Source organism: Ranitomeya variabilis, chromosome 7 (genome assembly GCF_051348905.1).
Source record: "Ranitomeya variabilis isolate aRanVar5 chromosome 7, aRanVar5.hap1, whole genome shotgun sequence".
In the NCBI taxonomy this organism is placed as follows: Eukaryota; Metazoa; Chordata; class Amphibia; order Anura; family Dendrobatidae; genus Ranitomeya; species Ranitomeya variabilis.
The window spans coordinates 24,353,328-24,375,488 of record NC_135238.1 but is presented as its reverse complement, the minus strand read 5'-3'; the positions used below and the strand labels follow the sequence as shown (position 1 = coordinate 24,375,488).

Here is a 22,161-nt window from a genome sequence, read left to right as displayed (position 1 = left end):
AAGCAGCTGGATGTTCCTGTGACTACAGTTGCACATATTGTTCAGAAATTAAAAATCCATGGGACTGGAGCCAAGCTCCTAGGACGAGGCCGCAGGAGGAAAATTGATGACAAATCAAAGAGACAGATAATACAGATGGTAACAAAAGAGCCCAGAAAAACTTCTAAACAGAGTAAAGGTGAACTTCAAGCTCAAGGAACATCAGTGTCAGATCGCACCATCCGTCGTTGTATGAGCCAAAATGGACTTCATGGGAGACTAACAAGGAGGACACCATTGTTGAAAAAAAATCATAAAAAAGCCAGACTGGAATTTGCCAAACTACATGTTGACAAGCCACAACCCGTCTGGGAGAATGTCCTATGGACAGTTGAGACAAAAATGGAACTTTATGGCAAGGCACATCAGCTCTATGTTCACAGATAGAAAAATGAAGCATATCAAGAAAAAAACACTGTCTCTACTGTGAAACATGGAGGAGGCTCTGTTACATTCTGGGGCTGCTTTGCTGCATCTAGCACAGGGTGTCTATAATCTGTGAGGGGACAATGAAATCTCAAGACTATCAAGGGATTCTAGAGAGAAATGTGCTGCCCAGTGCAGGAAGCTTGGTCTCAGTCGCAGGTCATGGGTCTTGCAACAGGATAATGACCCAAAACACACAGCTAAAACACCCAAGAATGGCTAAAAGGAAAACAATGGACTATTCTGAAGTGGCCTTCTATGAGCCCTGACCTAAATCCTATTAAGCATTGGAAAGAGCTGAAACATGCCCTCTGGAAAAGGCAACCTTCAAACACGAGACAACTGGAGCAGTTTGCTCTTGAGGAGTGGGTCAAAATACCTGTCGAGAGGAGCAGAAGTCTCATTGAAAGTTACAGGAATCGTTTGATTGCAGTAATTGCCTCAAAAGGTTGTGCAACAAAATATTAAGTTAAGGGTACCGTCATTTCTGTCCAGGCCTATTTCATGAGTTTTATTTATATTTTTAATTCTATGAAAGCATGGTTGAAAAGCAATGTCTGACTTTCATTTGCTCATTTTCATAAATTTTTGATTTATTATTACTTTTGTCAGATTCAAGTTATTTCTGTGACCATTGTGCATTTTTCTGTCATTAAACGAAAGGTACCAACAATTTTGACCGTGTGTGTGTATATACACTCACTGGCCACTTTATTAGGTACACCTGTCCAACTTCTTGTTAACACTTAATTTCTAATCAGCCAATCACATGGCGGCAACTCAGTGCATTTAGGCATGTAGACATGGTCAAGACAATCTCCTGCAGTTCAAACCGAGCATCAGTATGGGGAAGAAAGGTGATTTGAGTGCCTTTGAACGTGGTATGGTTGTTGGTGCCAGAAGGGCTGGTCTGAGTATTTCAGAAACTGCTGATCTACTGGGATTTTCACGCACAACAATCTCTAGGGTTTACAGAGAATGGTCTGAAAAAGAAAAAAAATCCAGTGAGCGGCAGTTCTGTGGGCGGAAATGCCTTGTTGATGCCAGAGGTCAGAGGAGAATGGGCAGACTGGTTCGAGCTGATAGAAAGGCAACAGTGACTCAAATCGCCACCCGTTACAACCAAGGTAGGCCTAAGAGCATCTCTGAACGCACAGTGCGTCAAACTTTGAGGCAGATGGGCTACAGCAGCAGAAGACCACACCGGGTACCACTCCTTTCAGCTAAGAACAGGAAACTGAGGCTACAATTTGTACAAGCTCATCGAAATTGGACAGTAGAAGATTGGAAAAACGTTGCTTGGTCTGATGAGTCTCGATTTCTGCTGCGACATTCGGATGGTAGGGTCAGAATTTGGCGTAAACAACATGAAAGCATGGATCCATCCTGCCTTGTATGGAGCATCTTTGGGATGTGCAGCCGACAAATCTGCGGCAACTGTGTGATGCCATCATGTCATTATGGACCAAAATCTCTGAGGAATGCTTCCAGCACCTTGTTGAATCTATGCCACGAAGAATTGAGGCAGTTCTGAAGGCAAAAGGGGTCCAACCCGTTACTAGCATGGTGTACCTAATAAAGTGGCCGGTGAGTGTATATGTATATATTTAAATATACTTAAACTCTGCTTATTCTTCTTGATATTTATTGCATGTATTCTATATAACTGCATATTGTATTTCTATATTTTTCAATGTCTATGTATATGTGACGCGGACAAAACGTGAGGTTGGGTAGTCAAGAGGTCCAAGGTCAGATACCAGGAGGGCTCGTCGTAAATGGAGGGGTAAGGCAAAGGTGTAGTCAGGTCACAGTCCAAGATCAGAATTCTGGGCAGGTAGCGGATCAAGACAAAAGGGCAAGGCAAACGGATGCTTAAAGGCAAGGTCCCAGGTCGGGCAACAAAGATCAAATGCAGGAACACAGCGTACAAAGCAAGTGCAGACCACTTGAGCTAAGCTAGAACTGGCACTATTTGCAGGCAGAGAGCCAGCTAAATAGCCAGGTAATTACTAAAATAACAGACACATGGAGGAAGCCCCGGCACGCCCCAGCCCTGATGGGAGGGCTGAACTTTTACTGAACATACTGACTGCTCAGCACGTCCCAGCCTCCTATTTGTCGACTGAGCTGTCCATCACCATTCTGACAGCTCAGCACGCTCGTCCTAGATTGGACGGCTGAACTGTTACTCACTGCTTCCAAACACACTAATAGGTGGTCTTTTGTCCATTTTTTTTCCCAAACATTTTTTTTAAATTTTGCTTTGCATTTTTTTTATTATGGATTTTTGTTTTATGATTGTTCTTTTCTTAATTCTCTTTTTTTGTTTTTGTTTCTTCTGCACATGTTCTGTGCACTCATATCTTACCTTTATGTACTGTGCACTTTTATTGCTTATTTATGCACAAAATAACACTCCTTCACGTTATCTGCCTTTCACATTATTTTTATTCATGTATTTTTATATATATACACAAGTAAAGGATCTTCTCACAAAATTAGAATATCATCAAAAAATTAATTTATTTCAGTTCTTCAACACAAAAAGTGAAACTCATATATTATATAGAGTCATTACATACACAGTGATCTATTTCAATTGTTTATTTCTGTTAATGTTATTGATTATGACTTACAGCCAATGAAAACCCAAAAGTCATTAACTCAGTAAAATAGAATAACAAAAAACTCCCACAAAGTCTTCCTCAGCGTTTAAAAATGTCCCTCAGCCTGTTTCAGTAGCTCAATCATGGGAAAGATTGCTGACTTGACAGATGCCCAGAAGGCAGTCATTGACACACCACAAGGAGGGTAAGCCACAAAAGGTCATTGCTAAAGAATATGGCTGCTCACAGAGTGCTGTGTCCAAGCATATTAATAGAAAGTTGAGTGGAGGGGAAAAGCGTGTTAGAAAAAGGTGCACAAGCAACTGGGATAACCGCAGCCTTGAAAGGATCGTTAAGAAAAGGCCATTAAAAAAATTGGGGGAGATTCACAAGGAGTGGACTGCTGCTGGAGTCATTGCTTCAAGAGCCCCCACACAGAGACGTATCCAGGACATGGGCTACAAGTGTCACATTCCTTGTGTCAAGCCACTCATGACCAATAAACAATGCTAGAAGCGTCTTACTTGGGCCAAGGAGAAAAAGAACTGGACTGTTGCTCAGTGGTCCAAGGTGTTTTCAGATTAGAGGAAATTTTGAATTCCATTTGGAAATCAATGTCCAAGAGTCTGGAGGAAGAGTGGAGAGGTCACAATCCAAGCTGCTGGAGGTCTAGTGTGAAGTTTCCACAATCAGTGATAGTTTCGGGAGCTATTTCATCTGCTGGTGTAGGTCCACTGTGTTTTATCAAGACCAAAGTCAGCGCAGCCATATACCAGGAAATTTTAGAGCATTTCATGCTTCCCTCTGCCGACAAGCTTTTTTGGAGATGAAAATTTCATTCTCCAGCAGGATTTGGCACCTGTCCACGCTGCCAAAAGTAACAATACCGGATTTAAAAACAACAGTATCACTGTGCTTCATTGGCCAGCAAACTCGCCTGACCTTAACCCCATAGAGAATCTATTGGGTATTGTCAGGAGGAAGATGAGAGACCAGACCCAACAATGCAGACGAGCTGAAGGCTGCTATGAAAGCAACCTGGGCTTCCATAACCCCTCAGCAGTGCCACAGGCTGATCGCCTCTATGCCACACCGCATTGATGCAGTAATTGATGCAAAAGGAGCCGCGACCAAGTATTGAGGGCATTTACTGAACATACATTTCAGTAGGCCAACGTTTCGAATTTTAAAATCATTTTTCAAGCTGGTGTTATAAAGTATTCTAATTAACTGAGATAATGACTTTGGGGTTTTTATTGGCTGTAAACCATAATCATCAACACGAACAGAAATAAACACTTGAAATAAATCACTCTGGGTTGAACTTTCTGCCTCTTACCAGACCCTTCTCTGCACTTGGTTACGTACAGCCCCATATGAAGTGACGGTCACATGACTGCTGCATCGGGCAATCCTATTGGCTCTAAGCCGCGCATGCATATTGTTTCTGCGCCATTACACGTATTTGGGTCCAGTCATGTGACAGTTTGTCACTTCCTGCATCTATTGTGCACACGACGGCATTTACCACTTGGCATATGGATTTCTGCAATTGTTAAGCTTATTTGTCACTAATTACACATCATGTGTATATTTTCTGATTGATCTATCCTGGATTCGTTACTTAGTCTTCTATACTTCGCCTAATATCCCCAACTACCTCCTCTGACAAAGCATTGGTGAAACGCACTTCGGGTGAAAGCAAGCATGCACATGTATCATTTGTACAGAGATTGGTATTTGCAGTGATTGTATATTACATTATGGTGCCCCTTGATATTTTGGGTTTTCCCTTGTTGCTGCTCACCTATCGTGTATCTCTGTCTCTGTTATGTTGTCTACATACTTGTCCATTTAATCTATTTAATAAGAAATATTTTCTATTATTTGTATTTACTTTTAGTCTTGGATCTTATTTTTGTATCAGTTTTCTCTTAATTTATTAACCCCTTAACGTGCAATCACACAGAGTCCATAATTCGACACCTCCCCCAGTTTGGTGCGGGCTCTGGCAATGAGCCTGCACCTTTTCCGGCACACGACAGCTGATCTGTGCATGGAACAGCTGTGGGTGAAATCGCGACACAAACTTTGACAGCAGCATTTAACATGAACGCGCAGGAAGCAAGTCATTACCTCCTCCCATCGGCGCCTGTGTCACATGACCGCGGGTCGCCGATGGGTTGGCATGACAACCCAAGGTCAGCAGGAGATCCCTGTGGTTGTCATTGCTATGAGCGCCGCCTGGTGGTCAGCATTCATAGCAAGTGAGCATACCTGCTACATAGAGCAGGGCTGCAGCCTTGCTCTATGTAGCAGAGGTGATCGGACAACTGCAGCTTCTAGTCTCCCATGGACACTACTGAAGTAAAAAAATGTTTTTAAGAAATATTAAAAAAAATAAAAGTTTAAATCACCCCCCTTTTCACCCATTCAAAATTAAAAAAAAAAAAATACACATATTTGCTATCGCCACGTTCGTAATCGTCTGATCTATCAACATATAAAAAGAATTAATCCAATCGGTAAACGGGGTAGTAAGAAAAAAAAAAATCAAAAGGCCAGAATTGCGTTAATTTTCGTCGCTGCAACATTGCAGTAAAATGCAATAACGGGCTATCAAAAGACCGTATCTACACACACCAAAATGGTATCGATAAAAACATCAGATCAGCGTGCAAAACATAAAGCCCTCACCCAGCCCCAGATCCAGAAAAATTGAGACGCTACGGATCTCGGAAGATGGCAACATTTATTTATTTTTTTTACAAATTTTGGAACTTTTTTCACAACTTCGATAAAAAACAACCTAGACATGATTGGTGTCAATGAACTCGTAATGACCTGGAGAATCATAATGGCAGGTCAGTTTTAGCATTTAGTGAACTTAGTAAAAAAGTCAAAACAAAAAACAAGTGTGGGATTGCCCTTTTTTTTACAATTTTACCGCACTTGGAATTTTTTTCCCAATTTCTAGTACACGACATGGTAAAACCATTGGTACTGTTCAAAAGTACAACTCATCCCGCAAAAAAACTAGCCCTCACATGGCCATTTTGACTAAAAAATAAAAAAGTTAAGGCTCTGGGAAAAAGAGGAGCAAAAAATGAAAATGCAAACCCAAAAATACCCCTGGTCGTTAAGGGGTTAATAGCAAAGTACAATGTGTCCGGGAAAAAAAAAACATTACGTGATAACTGTAATATGTTGAAAAAAATGTTTTGACCACAATAATGTGACACATGTCACATTTGGGCTTGGTCACTAAGGGCTTAAAATTGCTTCTTCTGACTGTCAGTTCGCTGATGGCTAGCAAGATGTGTTTTTTTAACCCCTTCATGACCCTGGGTATTTTTATGTTTTCGTTTTTCGCTCCCCTCCTTCCCAAAGCCGTAACTTTTTTATTTTTCCATCAATATGGCCACGTGAGGGCTTATTTTTTGCGGGACGAGTTTTACTTTTGAACGACACCATTGGTTTTTGCATGTCGTGTACTAGAAAACAGGAAAAAAATTCCAAGTGCGGTGATATTGCAAAAAAAGTGCAATCCCACACAGTTTTTTTGTTTGGCTTTTTTGCTAGGCTCACTAAATGCTAAAAATGACCTGCAATTTTGATTCTCCAGGTCATTACGAGTTCATAGACACCAAACATGTCTAGGTTCTCTTTTATCTAAGTGTTGAAATAAAATTGCAAAACTTTGCAAAAAAAAACCCAAAAAAACGCAATATTGCGATACCCGTAGCGTCTCTATTTTTTGTGATCTGGGGTTGGGTGGGGGCTTATTTTTTGCGCGCCAAGCTAACGTTTTTAACTATACCACTTTTGTGCAGATACGTTCTTTTGATCGCTCGTTATTACATTTTAATGCAATGTCGTGGCGACCAAAAAACTTAATTCTGGCATTTCAAATTTTTTTCTCGCTACGCTGTTTAGCGATCAGGTTAATCTTTTTTTAACTGATAGATCTGGCGATTCTGAACGTGGCGATACCAAATATGTGTAGGTTTGATTTTTTTTTATTGTTTTACTTTGAATGGGGTGAAAGGGGGGTGATTTAAACTTTTATATTTTTTTATTTTCTTAAAAAAAAATTAAAACTTTTTTTTTTTTACTTTTCTCATGCTTCAATAGCCTCCATGGGAGGCTAGAAGCTGGCACAAATCGATCGGCTCTGCTGCATAGGAGAGAAGCATAGATCACTCCTATGTACCTGAATTACTGCATTGATATGAGCGCTGACCACAGGGTGGCGCTCACAGCAATCCGGCATCAACAATCATAGAGGTCTTCAACAAACCTCTGGTTGTCATGCCGACACATCGCTGACCACTGATCACATAATGGGGTCGGAGATGCGCTCATTTCCAGCCCTATGGCCGGAAGCGCCAGTTAAATACTGCTGTCAGCGTTTGACAGCTGCATTTAACTAGTTAATAGCGGCGAGTGAATCGCGATTTCACCCGCCGCTATTGTGGGAACATGACAGCTGTTCAAAACAGCTCACATGTCCCGGCTTTGATGCAGGCTCACAGTCAGAGCCCACATCAAAGCAGGGGATATGACGTACTATCCCGTCCGAGGTCAGAAAGGGGTTAATAAAACATTTCCCACATTCTCAACATGAATATGGCTTCTCTCCAGTGTTAATTCTTTTATGTCTAACAAGAACTGATTTGTAAGAAAAACAATTCCCACATTCTGAACATGAAAATGGCTTTTCTTCTGTGTGAATTCTCTCATGTATAATAAGATTAGATTTCCTAGTAAAACATTTGCCACATTCTGAACATGAAAATGGCTTCTCTCCTGTGTGAATTCTCTCAAGAATAATAAGATTAGTTTTCTTAGTAAACCATTTCTCACATTCCAAGCATGAAAATGGCTTCCCTTCTGTGTGAATTTTCTGATGTGCAAAAAGTATTGATTTATATGTAAAACATTTCCCACATTCTCAGCATGAAAATGGCTTCTCCTGTGTGATGTCTCTGATGTTTAACAAGAGTTGATCTATCTGCAAAACATTTTCCACATTCTGGACATGAAAATGACTTCTCTCCAGTGTGAATTATCTCATGTATAACAAGCTTAGATTTCTTAGTAAAACATTTCCCACATTCTGAGCATGAAAATGGCTTCTTTGCTATGTGATTTCTCTTATGTATCACAAGAGTTGATTTATCTGCAAAACATTTTCCACATTCTGAACATGAAAATGGCTTATCTCCTGTGTGACGTCTCTCATGTCTAAGGCTAGTTTCACACTTGCGTTTTTGTCTGCATGCGTTTTTTAAAAAAACGCATGTGTGAAAAACGCATGTAAACGCGGTAAAACGCATGCGTTTTTTAGACGCATGCCTTTTTAATTTTTATAGAAAAACACAAGAAAACACAAGAAAACACAAGAAAAAACAAGACAACCCTAACCCTAACCCTAAACGTGACTGAAATACGTGGCACTGAAATACGTGCAACTGAAATACGTGGTACTTAAATACGTGGCACTTTAATACGTGGCACGTGGCACTTTAATACGTGGCACGTGGCACTTAAATACGTGGCACGTGGCACTTTAATACGTGGCACGTGGCACTTTAATACGTGGCACGTGGCACTTTAATACGTGGCACGTGGCACTTTAATATGTGGCACGTGGCACTTAAATACGTGGCACGTGGCACTTTAATACGTGGCACGTGGCACTTTAATACGTGGCACTTTAATACGTGGCACGTGGCACTTTAATACGTGGCACGTGGCACTTAAATACGTGGCACGTGGCACTTAAATACGTGGCACGTGGCACTTAAATACGTGGCACGTGGCACTTATATATGTGGCACGTGGCACTTAAATACGTGGCACGTGGCATACGTGGCACTGAAATACGTGATACGTGGCACTTAAATACGTGGCAATATGACTGTCAGAAAATGTTCATTAAACGGTTAGGGGTGAGGTTAGGGGTAGAGTTAGGGTTAGGGTTTGGATCCTTTTATCACCTTGATGGTGGTGGGTGACTTTTCAGTGTGTTTTCTGTTTTTTTTCTATAAAAACGCATGCGTTTTTAGCGCAAACAAACGCATGTGCTTAAAAACGCATGCGTTTACATAGACAGCAATGCATTTTTTTGCCGCTAAAAAACGCATGCGTTTTTTCGCGGCAAAAAAACGCGCAAGAAAATACTGCAGGTAGCATTTTTGAAAATGAACGCATGCAGTCAAAAAACGCATGCGTTTGAAAACGCGACCAAACGCATGTGCAAAAAAACGCATGCGTTTTCAATGTTAAATATAGGGAAAAAAAACGCATGCGTTTTTTGTGCAAAAACGCTGCAGACAAAAACGCAAGTGTGAAAGCAGCCTAACAAGAGTCGATTTTAAAGTAAAAGATTTTCCACATTTTGAACAAGAAAATGGCTTCTGTCCTGTGTGACTTGACTGATGTACTACAAGAACTGATTTATGTGTAAAACATTTCCCACATTCTGCACATGAAAATGGCTTCTCTCCTGTGTGAATTCTCTCATGTATAACAAAATAATCTTTCTTAATAAAACATTTTCCACATTCTGCGCAAGAAAATGGCTTCTCTCCAGTGTGAATTCTCTCATATGTAGCAAGATAATCTTTCGTAGTAAAACATTTTCCACATTTTGATTATGAAAATGGCTTCTTTCCGATGTGAATTTTCTGATGGCTAACAAGATATGTTTTTTTAATAAAACATTTCCCACATACTGAACATGAATATGGCTTCTCTCCTGTGTGAATTCTCTCATGTATAATAAGATTAGATTTAGAAGTATAACATTTCCCACATTCTGAACATGAATATGGCTTCTCTCCGGTGTGAGTTCTCTTATGTGTAATAAGATTTGATTTCTGAACAAAACATTTTCCACATTCTGGACATGAAAATGGCTTCTCTCCTGTGTGAGTCATCTCATGTCTAACAAGCTCCGATTTCATAGTAAAAGATTTTCCACATTCTGAACAAGAAAATGGCTTCTGTCCTGTGTGACTTGACTGATGAGCTACTAGAACTGATTTAGATGTAAAACATTTCCCACATTCTGCACATGAAAATGGCTTCACTCCTGTGTGAATTCTCTCATGCACAACAAGATAATCTTTCCTAGTAAAACATTTTCCACATTCTGCACAAGAAAATGCCTTCTCTCCGGTGTGAATTCTCTTATGTGTAACAAGAGTTGATTTCTGAACAAAACATTTTCCACATTCTGGACATGAAAAAGGCTTCTCTCCTGTGTGAGTCATCTCATGTCTAACAAGATCCGATTTTATAATAAAAGATTTTTCACATTTTGAACAAGAAAATGGCTTCTGTCCTGTGTGACATGACTGATGTGCTACAAGAACTGATTTATATGTAAAACATTTCCCACATTCTGCACATGAAAATGGCTTTACTCCTGTGTGAATTCTCTGATGTATAACAAGACAATCTTTCTTAGCAAAACATTTTCCACATTCTGAGCATGAAAATGGTTTCTCTCCGATGTGAATTCCCTGATGGCTAACAAGATATGCTTTTTTAATAAAACATTTCCCACATTCTGGACATGAATATGGCTTCTCTCCTGTGTGAATTCTCTCATGTACAACAAGACTTGATTTCTGAGTAAAACATTTCCCACATTCTGAGCAACAAAATTGCTTCTCTCCTGTGTGAGCCATCTCATGTCTAACAAGAGCCGATTTCATAGTAAAATATTTTCCACATTTTGAACAAGAAAATGGCTTCTGTCCTGTGTGACTTGACTGATGTGCTACAAGAACTGATTTATATGTAAAACATTTTCCACATTCTGCACATGAAAATGGCTTCATTCCTGTGTGAATTCTTTCATGTATAATAAGATAAGATTTAGAAGTAAAGCATTTCCTACATACTGAACATGAATATGGTTTCTCTCCTGTGTGAATTCTCTTATGTGTAACAAGATTGGATTTCTGAACAAAACATTTCCCACATTCTGAGCATGAAATTGTCTTCTTTCTTGTGGGCGCTCTTTCATTTTCCACATTTCTATGACTTTTATTTTGCTTAAAAGTCTGTGATGAATTAGGAGATAGTATTTTAATAGGATCAGATGATAGTTCTTTGATATGAAGGACTGAGGGTATATCTGAGATGTTGCTATGCTCTTCGCATGTATCTTGCGTGATGCTACAATCATCCATTTTAAAATCTAGAGATATCAAATGTCCTGCAGAGCTATTGGTCCAATCATCTGCCAAGAACAAAATAAACGTAAAAATTACAGTCTTCTACATCTGAAACTTAAAAATGTACAAAAAAATTAAAAGTATAAAATTCCATACAAATTGTAAGGTATATAGCAATGTTCTATTAAGGTATGTAGCAATGTTCTACATAAAGCCGAGACCCAGCAGTAAATGCCAGGAGCGGTGCCTGTGCCGCCTCTGGCATTCTAACCCCCTAAATGCTGCTATCGATACTGATCGCAGCATTTAGAACACAAAGAGATGTGGCCGGGGTCATCATGATGACATCTGGATCATGAGGCTACTGCAAGCTCCAAAGACCATGGTAACAGCAAGGTCTATGAAGCTTGAGTCAGTGTATAACTGAAGCTGTGATGCATTTCAATGTATTATAACAGTGATCAGGGTTAAAATAGTTAAAGTCCCATAGAGGGGCTAAGAAATTTTTTTTTAAGGTATAAAAAATACAAAATAAATATGTATTTATAGATATATAATTTTTTTTTAACCCCTTCATCCCTTAACGCCTTTCACCTTCCTGACCAGGTCATTTTTTTCACTTTATGAGGTAATAGCTCTGGAAAACTTCAACGGATCCCAGTGATTCTGAGAATGTTTTCTCATGGCATATTGTACTTCATGATAATGGTAAAATTTCTTCAATAGGACCCGCATTTATTTGTGAAAAAATAGGAAATTTGGTGAAACTTTTGAAAATTTAGCAATTTTCAAACTTTGAATTCTTATGCCCTTAAATCACGGAGTCATGTCACACAAAATAGTTAACAAATAACATTTCCCACATGTCTACTTTACATCAGCACAATAAAACATTTTTTTTGTTAGGAAGTTATAAGGTTAAAAGTTGACCAGCAATTTCTCATTTTTACAACACCATTTTGTTTTAGGGACCACATACCGTAATATTCAAAGTGACTTTGAGGGGTCTATATGATAGAAAATACCCAAAAGTGACACTATTCTAAAACCTGCTCCGCTCAAGGTGCTCAAAACCACATTCAATAAGTTTATTAACCCATCACATGCTTCACAGGAACTGAAGCAACGTGGAAGGAAAAAATTAACATTTAACTTTTTAGTCATAAAAATTATCTTTTAGCCCCAATTTTTTTATTTTCTCAATTGTAACAGGATAAAATGGACCCCAAAAGTTGTTGTGCAATTTCTCCTGAGTACACAGATACTACATATGTGGGGGGAAACCACTGTTTGGGTGCACGCCAGGGGTCATAAGGGAAGGAGAAAACCAGGTAATATTTAGTGGGTAAATATTCAGAAAAAAATACATCAAAGAGAACAAAAAAAACCCTATAAAATTTAACTTAGCGAAGGCATGACGTTTTGGAATGCAGACTTTGTTGGAATGGTCTGAGGGCATCATGTTGCATTTGCAGAGCCCCTGATGTGCCTAAACTGTGGAAATCCCCCACAATTGACCCCATTTTGGAAACTACACCACTGAAGCAATTTATCTAGAGGCATAGTTTTATGGTAATGATTATAATGCTTTTGGTTTTACTGGAGTATGAATTTATAATGTGGTGTTATGTGTAAATTGTTCGGAGTACATCAGATTATAAAAGTGTGTTGTGTCAACAGGTTAAAAATAAATTTAATTAATTTGTGGATGTGTGGTACTCTTTGATGCAATCCTTCATGCAAAGCCAGGTTTCTCAGGGCAGGTTTCACAATGGTACGTTGTGTCCTTTCGGATTCCCTTCTTGGAGCATACTCTGCACTGTTTCTGTGATTTTCTTTTCTTCGCTGTTTGGGGAATCTCCTGGAAAATGTTGGACAATACAGACACTATCAGTTTCAGAAGTATTGGGATATCACCTCCCTGAGTGCCAAACATTAGGGCCTTGATGACGTCCTCCTGAAACTGAAGGAAGGTCGCTGTAATGCCTGCAGATTGAAACAGCACAAAAACATTGCACAGTGCCATCTGTACAATGTGCACGGACATTTTTTTGTATCATACTTTAGCTTTTCGCATGACACTGTATGGTTTGTGGAGAGATCTACACTCCCCATGTACTTATTATAATCCAAGATATAATCTGGCTTTTGGACTTGTGTTGTGGTACCTCAGACAGTGACAAGGGAGTTGTTGTCACGGTGTATGGTGGTCAAGATAAGGACATCCCGTTTGTCCTTATACTTCAACAACAGCATGTTGTTGTTGCATTGGGCTCTGCTATCGCCCTTTCAGCATTTGTCCAATTAGCAGCTTAGGGAGGTCTCTCTGATTTTTCCACACGGTGCCGCATGCAACAGTACCTCTGGCAGAGAAGGTCTTGAAGAGCGGGATGCTGGTGTAAAAGATATCATGGTAGAGATGATAACCAGATTTTCAGATATAGCTATGTCCCTTTGGGGGTTGTACGCCTCAACAAACGTTCTTCTTTCTGCTGAAGTGGTCAACTACTGGCTGAATTATGTATTGACAATTAAAGTTTGGATCGTCTCGAGGAGGACATTGCGCATTATCAATACAATGCAAACATTTTTGGATCGCTTCAAATCGTGTCCTTGTCATGACCATACTACTAGTGTGCTGCAGAGAATATCAGTACTCCAGTATTGTCGAATCTCTGGCTTTCTGACTATGTCCATATGCAGCACAATTCCACAAAATGTCATAATCTCTGCGGCAGTTACAGGGGTCCATTTGGCGTACGCTGACATGGAATTTTAGGTAAAAAAATTGATGGGCATACAGGTTTGTTTGGGCCACCATAAGATTTATTATTTCCTCGCTGAAAAAGAATTTGAAGAAGTCAATTACATTGAGGCCTGTCACATCAAACTGGAGTCCTGAACAGCCGCTGAAATCCAGAATAACAGGATGATAATTTTGGGGGGGATGCAATACATATGGGATTGATTGCTGCAGGGGTTTGCGCTGAGTCCTAGGGCACCTTGCTGTAGTCCCTCCTCACTAGATGATTACAAGGAGGAGGAGGAATAGAGGAATGTGGGATTTCCTCACTGGCTGAATCCATGTCGGGGACTAAGAAACCGTATGCCTCCTCTGGTGAATAGCGTCTTCTTGACGAATGGGCCATTTTATTTTATTTTTCAACACCCTGTGGATGTGTGTGTAAGTGATGTTTTTACATGTGTAATTTGTGGGTCTTGTGTATAGGGTACTATTAATTATAAAAAGTAGAGAGAGGAAAAAAAGTAGAGAGAAAAAAAATTAGAAGAACAAAATGAGAAGAAAAATCAGCTGCAACAAAACAAAGTTTTTATAAAAAATTAGACGTTCACTACACTAATGCCCTCTCTGTAAAATTACCCAGCGCTAACTATTCTTTAAAAAAAAAAATATATATATATAGAGAGAGAGAGAGAGAGAGAGAGAGAGAGAGAGAGAGAGAGAGAGAGAGAGAAACGGACATCACCAACAATGCAAAGTACGCTCCCCTAATGCACTAGAAATTACCCAGCAACATATTTTTTTTTTACGCAAAAGGGCGAAGCTACCTATTAAACTTCTCTGTACAATTTTTTCTTCCTCTAAAACAAGATCGGACATCACCAAACACTGTGACGCCAGTATCACATGCTACTTCGCTACCTATAAAACTACTGTGTAAAATTTTGTTTTTCTCTATACAAAATCAGATGTCACCAAACACTGTGACGTCCGCTACACCAACACGCTATTTCGCTATGAAACGACACTGTACTAACTACTATTATTGTTTTCTAAAAAAATACGCTAACTAAATAAAAACAAAAAAAGTCCTGTGGCGCAATCTCTGATAAGCAGCGATAGTGATCAGAGCGCTGCAGACACGGGAAGAGCATGAATGCTCTGCTCAGGATGCCAAGCACACGAAAAACGCAACAAAATGCTCAAAAAATACAATTGGGAGTGGGGGGAGGGGAGGTGGGATGGGGGGACTGGAACAGGGATAGATGAGTTGCTGCTGCTGTGATCACAGATAGGTCACACAGGAGCAAGCACAGCAGTCAGATCACAGGAGGATCTCCGCACAGGAGGACGCAGCACCAGGAGGCACAGATCAAAGGGGGATCGCACTGGCCACCAATGAATCTTTATGCCAGGTAACACAGGGGGGTCTCACAACCGCTCTGCATGCCAACTATGAGGTAAAGATGGCGTGTAGAGTGGGGATTGCTATTTCAGATTAACCCCTTTGGCACTGTTTAGCCAGTAACTATTGTTCAGCCAATCAGCACCAGAGCATGTCACAGTTTTTTTTTCTTCAAAACTTTATGGACACTTCACCAGCCAATCAAAGCAATTGCAGTCGCTGGAGGTGGGGGTGGGCGATACAGACCCCCAGGGCAACGTGCAGGGTTGACAGGAGTTATCTTAACCCAATCACCACACGATGAAGCGCGGTGACTGAAAATAGCGGCGCCGTACATATATTGCGCTATGCTGGAACACACTCCCGCAGCACGGTACATGTGTGGCGCATGTCAGGAAGGGGTTAAAAAAAACAGTACACATATTTGGTATCGCCGCGTCTGGAATGACCTGACCAATTCTTCACCTGCTGTTGATTTGTTCATTCTGCCTCCTAAAGATTGCAAGGCTCTTCTCATATTTATCCTGTGCTCTGTGCTGAACGCTTGAACCGAGGCTTCCATGTAAATCTCTGAAATACATGATTTACATTGAACCCAAGGTGGAAGATTCCCTATAATGGGGTAGATAGAGAAACTGTGGATGCAGTCTGGCCAATGATTCGGTGGTGCCTGTCACGCTGTGACTGTATGCGTTTAGGGGAAGGGGCCCTGTGCTGTCCCTAGAGCTGGGTTCCTAACTATCCCTGCTCCCAAAGGTACTTCTAAAGATGAGGATGTTTGAGCTACCAGTCTTAAGGTACCTTCACATTAAGCGACGCTGCAGCGATAGCGACAACGATGCCGATCGCTGCAGCGTCGCTGTTTGGTCGCTGGAGAGCTGTCACACAGACCGCTCTCCAGCGACCAACGATGACGAGGTCCCCGGGTAACCAGGGTAAACATCGGGTTGCTAAGCGCAGGGCCACGCTTAGTAACCCGATGTTTACCCTGGTTACCAGTGTAAAATGTAAAAAAACCAAACAGTACATACTCACCTTCACGTCCCCAGCCATCCGCTTCCCTGCACTGACAGAGCGCCGGCCCTAACAGCAGAGCGGTGACGTCACCGCTGTGCTGTACTTTCACTTTACGGCCAGCGCTCAATCAGTGCGGGAAGCGGACGCCGGGGGACGTGAAGGTGAGTATGTACTGTTTGTTTTTTTTACATTTTACACTGGTAACCAGGGTAAACATCGGGTTACTAAGCGCGGCCCTGCACTTAGTAACCCGATATTTACCCTGGTTACCATTGTAAAACATCGCTGGCATCGTTGCTTTTGGTGTCAAACACGACGATACACGCCGATCTGACGACCAAATAAAGCTCTGAACTTTCTTCAACGACCAGCGATATCACAGCAGGATCCTGATCGCTGCTGCCTGTCACACTCAACGATATCGCTAGCCAGGACGCTGCAACGTCACGGATTGCTAGCGATATCGTTTAGTGTGAAGGTACCTTTACTGTTCTTCTGTAATACCCTAAGGTGTCCCCTCCCCCTCCCTCAAGAGGCTTGGGACAGAAATGTTAGTGTATAAACACGTAAGTCAAACAAGGATACTAAAAAGCAACTTACATACAAAACACTCACCAAAGGTAGAGAGGAATACAGGGAAGGATAGGAATGTACAAACCAAATGGGAATAGGATAATAAAGCATAAACCGCATACAACAATCTCCAGCAGCAAAGAAGAAATCCAACTTTAGCACAGAAACTCCAGCAAACCAGGAAGTAAACTTTCATTGGCGAGGATGATAAGGTCTGGCCAGATTTTATAGAGAGAGGAAATGAGCAAGTCAGGAGCAGCTGTGAGATTGAGCTGCATGTCTCTGAACAGCAGAGAGAGTTGCTAACCCCTTCAGCTTCAAAGGAAGCAAAGTCCAATTAATGTGAGGAACATAACACACAAGCTAGATGGAAGATCTGTGATTCATAATACGTATTGATCGTAATGATTGCCTAACCCCAGATCTCTCAGGAGGATGTGACAACCTCATGACAGTACCCCCCCCCCCCCCCCCCAGCATTAACCTCAGATGCCGTGATCCACATCCTCTCCTCAGGACCATTCCAACATACCAAGTACTGTATAGAAAACCTACAAGATAAAAAAATGTGCAAAAACCCTGCTGCAAATAAGTTAAAAGCAAAAAGTGCATCTAAATAACAGAGTTTTTAGTATTACCGTTTTTGATCAAAAATAGCATAAAAGCCATCTCAACATGTCACGGTAACTCTGATCAGGACAGTCCTACACTGTCTAATATTAAAAATCTTACCATGTGTCAACTAGTCTTGTTCTCTGCCCTTATTCACACTGAGGTCAACATTGACACCATGTAAGGTTTTTAATATTAGACAGTGTAGTACAGTCCCGATCAGAGTTACCATGATGTGGTGGGATGGCTTTCATTCTATTTTTGATTAAAAACAGCATTACTAAAAACTCTGTGTTATTTAGATACAATTTTTGCTTTTTACTTATTTACAGCAGGGTTTTTGCACATTTTTTATCTTGTATGTTCTAGATGTTTTGTGGCCAATGTGAACATGCGTTTATGAGCTGCATGTGTACCAGCTTAAGTCAAGCTCAATTTTTGTGTTTTTCCAAGTACTGTATAGAGCAGCGAACCTTATAGGAATCAACGATTTTCACTACCTGAAATTCTAAATTGTCATCAGTAATAACCAGTGGCAGTTTAATATTTTTGATAGAGAGCCATGCTAAATCATTCACCCTCAGGTCTGGACCTGACAATCGTTTATCAGCCATACGTTTGTAATTGTCTTCCATGATCTTTAAAGGGAACCTGTTACCAGAAATAATGCTGTTAACCTGCAGATTAATAGCATATCTGCAGGTTAACAGCATTATGATGTACGTAGCTGAATGCAGCAGGGAGAAAATTATATTTATTCTTCTCGCCAGCATTCAGTTTCAGTCACTGGAGGCGGCGCCGGTGCTAGTTCAGTCACACTCTGGGTATACAGAGCAGCTGCTGTAACTGTGCCCCGGCCCTGACTGACAGCCGGCCTTAATGTAGAGCCAGTGTCTGTCAGGGCCATGGGCGCGGTTACAGAGGCTGCTCTGTATACTCAGAGCAGTGACTGAACCGGTGTATGACTGAATACCAAATTCTAGGCACTCAACTTAAGGATGAATTTTTTGACTTTTAATGTAGTCAAGGCAAAACGTTTCGGCCGCATCTGGCCTTTATCAATTACAAACTATACAGGAGTGTCAGGGATTCGTGGGAATCCTGTGGATTTTAGTGAGGCACGTCTCGGTATGGTCACTTTCACAAGCGCATGGGGCATCTAAAGGGGAAAAAAACCCCAATGGTAAACAAGCCAGGGGACCTGAATGTGCGCACGTGCCTGGAGAAAGACGCAGCATCCTCTGCCTGCTTAGGAAGTCTGCCACCTGATTCTGGGACCCCTCTAGGTGAACCGCTGCAACAGACAGAACTGTTTTCTCTGCCCACCGAAAGATTCTCCCTTTAAGATGCTGCAGAGAGGGATGTCTTGGGCCTCCCTGATGGCCACAGTCGTCGTGTTGTCCGACAGGATTCTCACATGCCTGTTTTTGACTACAGACCGGACCTGGAGCAGGACTTCCCATACCACGTGAAGTTATCTGTAATTTGAGGACCTGGCTCAGACTTCTGGAGTCCATGTTCTCAGGAAGAATCTTCCTTCCATATGACCACCCCAGCCTCGTTGACTCGCGTCGGTGTTAATCACCGCGCAGGGGGAAAGAACGCAGGGGACTCCGATCTGGAGGTTTACTGGAATGGTCCACCAGACTAGAGATCTTCTCACTGAGTAGGAGAGGGGCATTACAGTATCCAGGGATAGCTGGTGTCTGTCCCAGGCAGATAAAATGGCCTCCTGGAGTCCCCGGGAGTGGAACTAACTCCACCAAACACAGGTTATACAGGACGTCATCAGTCCCAGGATCCTCATCACCTCTCTGATGGAACAATGGCTCTCTGAAAACTGACGGATCCTGCCCCATATTGAGGCTTGCTTCTCTGCTGATAAAAAGCAGATAAAAACTATCCCTGCTCCCAAAGGTACCTATAAAGGTGAGGAGGTTTGGGTCACCAGCTTTACTGTTCTTCTGCAATACCCTAAGCTGTCCCCTCCCCCAGGAGGCCTGGGACAGAAATGTTGGTGTATAAACACATAACACAAACCGGGATTACAAAAAGCAACTTACAAATAGAACACTTGCCAAAGGTATAAAGGAATACAGGAAAGGATAGAAATGTACAAACCAAATGGGAATAGGATAATAAAGAAAGCATACATCCAAAACAGCATACGACAACCTCCAGCAGCAACAAGGAACTCCAACTTCGGCAACTCCAACTCCAGAAAATCAGGAAGTAAACTTTCACTGGCGAGGATTATAAGGTCTGGAGAGAGTTTTTGGTGCATTTTCTCATTTTCCCTTTTGAAAATGAAAATTTGGGGCTAATGTAACATTTTGTGGGAAAATATAAATGTGAATACTTTTCTGCCCAATGATGACAAAAGTATTCTAGGAGTGATACCTTTATTGGCTAACCAGAAAATAATATGTTTGCAAGCTTTCAGAGCACAGTTGCTGCTTCTTCAGGCTAGATAACAAATAGATTAATAAGAAAAAAATGCACAACATTTAACCCCTTCATGATCTAGGGATTTTTTTGTTTTCGGTGTTCGTTTTTCGCTCCCCTCCTTCCCAGAGCCATAACTTTTTTATTTTTCCATCAATATGGCCATTTGAGGGCTTATTTTTTGCGGAACAAGTTGTACATTTGAACGTCATCATTGGTTTTACCATGTCGTGTACTAGAAAACAGGAAAAAAAAATCCCAAGTGCGGTGAAATTGCAAAAAAAGTGCAATCCCACACATGTTTTTTGTTTGGCTTTTTTGCTAGGTTCACTAATGCTAAATGACCTGCCATTATGATTCTCCAGGTCATTACAAACTCATAGACACCTAACATGACTAGGTTATTTTTTATCTAAGTGGTGAAAAAAAAATCCAAACTTTGCTTAATAAAAAAAATATAAAAAAAATTGCGCCATATTCCAATACCCGTAGTGTCTCCACTTTTCATGATCTGGGATTAGGTGAGGGCTTATTTTTTGCGTGCCGAGCTGACGTTTTTAATGATACCATTTTGGTGCAGATACGTTCTTTTGATCGCCCGTTATTGCATTTTAATGCAATGTCACGGCGACCAAAAATACGTAATTCGGGCATTTCGAATTTTTTCTTGCTACGCCGTTTAGTGATAAGGATAATCCTTTTTTTATTGAGAGATCGGGCGATTCTGAACGCGTCGAAACCAAATATGTGTAGGTTTGATTTTTTTTTTTATTGTTTTATTTTGAATGGGGCGAAAGGGGGGTGATTTAAACTTTTATATTTTTTCCATATTTTTTTTCAACTTTTTTTTTTTACTTTTGCCATGCTTCAATAGCCCCCATGGGAGGCTAGAAGCAGGCACAACTCTATCGGCTCAGCTACATGGGAGGCAGATAAAATGGCCTCCTGGAGTCCCCGGGAGTGGAACTAACTCCACCAAACACAGGTTATACAGGACGTCATCAGTCCCAGGATCCTCATCACCTCTCTGATGGAACAATGGCTCTCTGAAAACTGACGGATCCTGCCCCATATTGAGGCTTGCTTCTCTGCTGATAACAAATAAAACATTCCTCATCGATTGAACATTTTTATGCTCGTATAAAATATGCTCTGTCGGCAGCGCATCCCTCGTATTAATATAAAATGTTCAGCAATAATAAAAAATGAATCAGAGAGGGGAAACAAACTATCATCTCTACATCACAATGGAAGCTAATGAGCCTCAATTAACTTCCTATGTCAATCAGTTGTATTCTCCTTGAAGCCACTACCTTTTCACTTTCAGGTGAAGCAGTGGGCTGTAACGTTCACCTCTTTCTGAGCAGTTACAGCTCCCTGCACCACCTCAATGACTGGAAGTGAGCGGCTAAAGAGAAAACATTGCTTAATTTTCTCCTTGCAGCCACCCTTCCAGTAAAACTGTCTAACATGCTTTAAATGCTATTTACCCTCAGATTACCATTATAACTGCAGGTAAATATTTATTTTGTAGCTGACAGGTACTTTTTAAGGGTGAGAAAGTTGACCTCAGAGGTCATGGGTCTTCCAGCTGGACAATGACCCAAAACACACTTCAAAAAGCACTAGAAATGGTTTGAGAGAAAGCACTGGAGACTTCTAATGTGGCCAGCAATGAATCCAGACCTGAATCCCATAGAACACCTGTGGAGAGATCTAAAAATGGCAGTTTGGAGAAGGCACCCTTCAAATATCAGGGACCTGGAGCAGTTTGCCAAAGAAGAAGGGTCTAAAATTCCAGCAGAGCATTGTAAGAAACTCACTGATGGTTACCGGAAGCGGTTGGTCGCAGTTATTTTGGCTAAAGGTTGTGCAACTAAGTATTAGGTTGAGGGTGCCAATACTTTTGTCTGGCCCATTTTTGGAGTTTTGTGTGAAATGATCAATGTTTTGCTTTTTGCTTCATTCTCTTTTGTGTTTTTTCATTTAAGACAAATTAAATGAAGATAATAATACCAAAGAATTTGTGTTTGCAATCATTTTCAGGAAGAAACTGAGTATTATCTGACAGAAATGCCGGGGTGTGAATACTTTTGGCCA

General features: G+C 41.0%; 1 protein-coding gene across 1 annotated transcript in view; it reads right to left on the bottom strand.

Annotated features, from left to right (window-relative positions):
- Positions 1-22,161, bottom strand: part of LOC143786179 (uncharacterized) — a 74,756-nt gene that overhangs the window by 32,747 nt on the left and 19,848 nt on the right. The window contains 3 exon segments of the mRNA XM_077275468.1: positions 2,189-2,294; positions 8,127-8,228; positions 9,747-11,331. Coding sequence (XP_077131583.1) covers positions 2,189-2,294; positions 8,127-8,228; positions 9,747-11,331 — 1,793 coding nt within the window.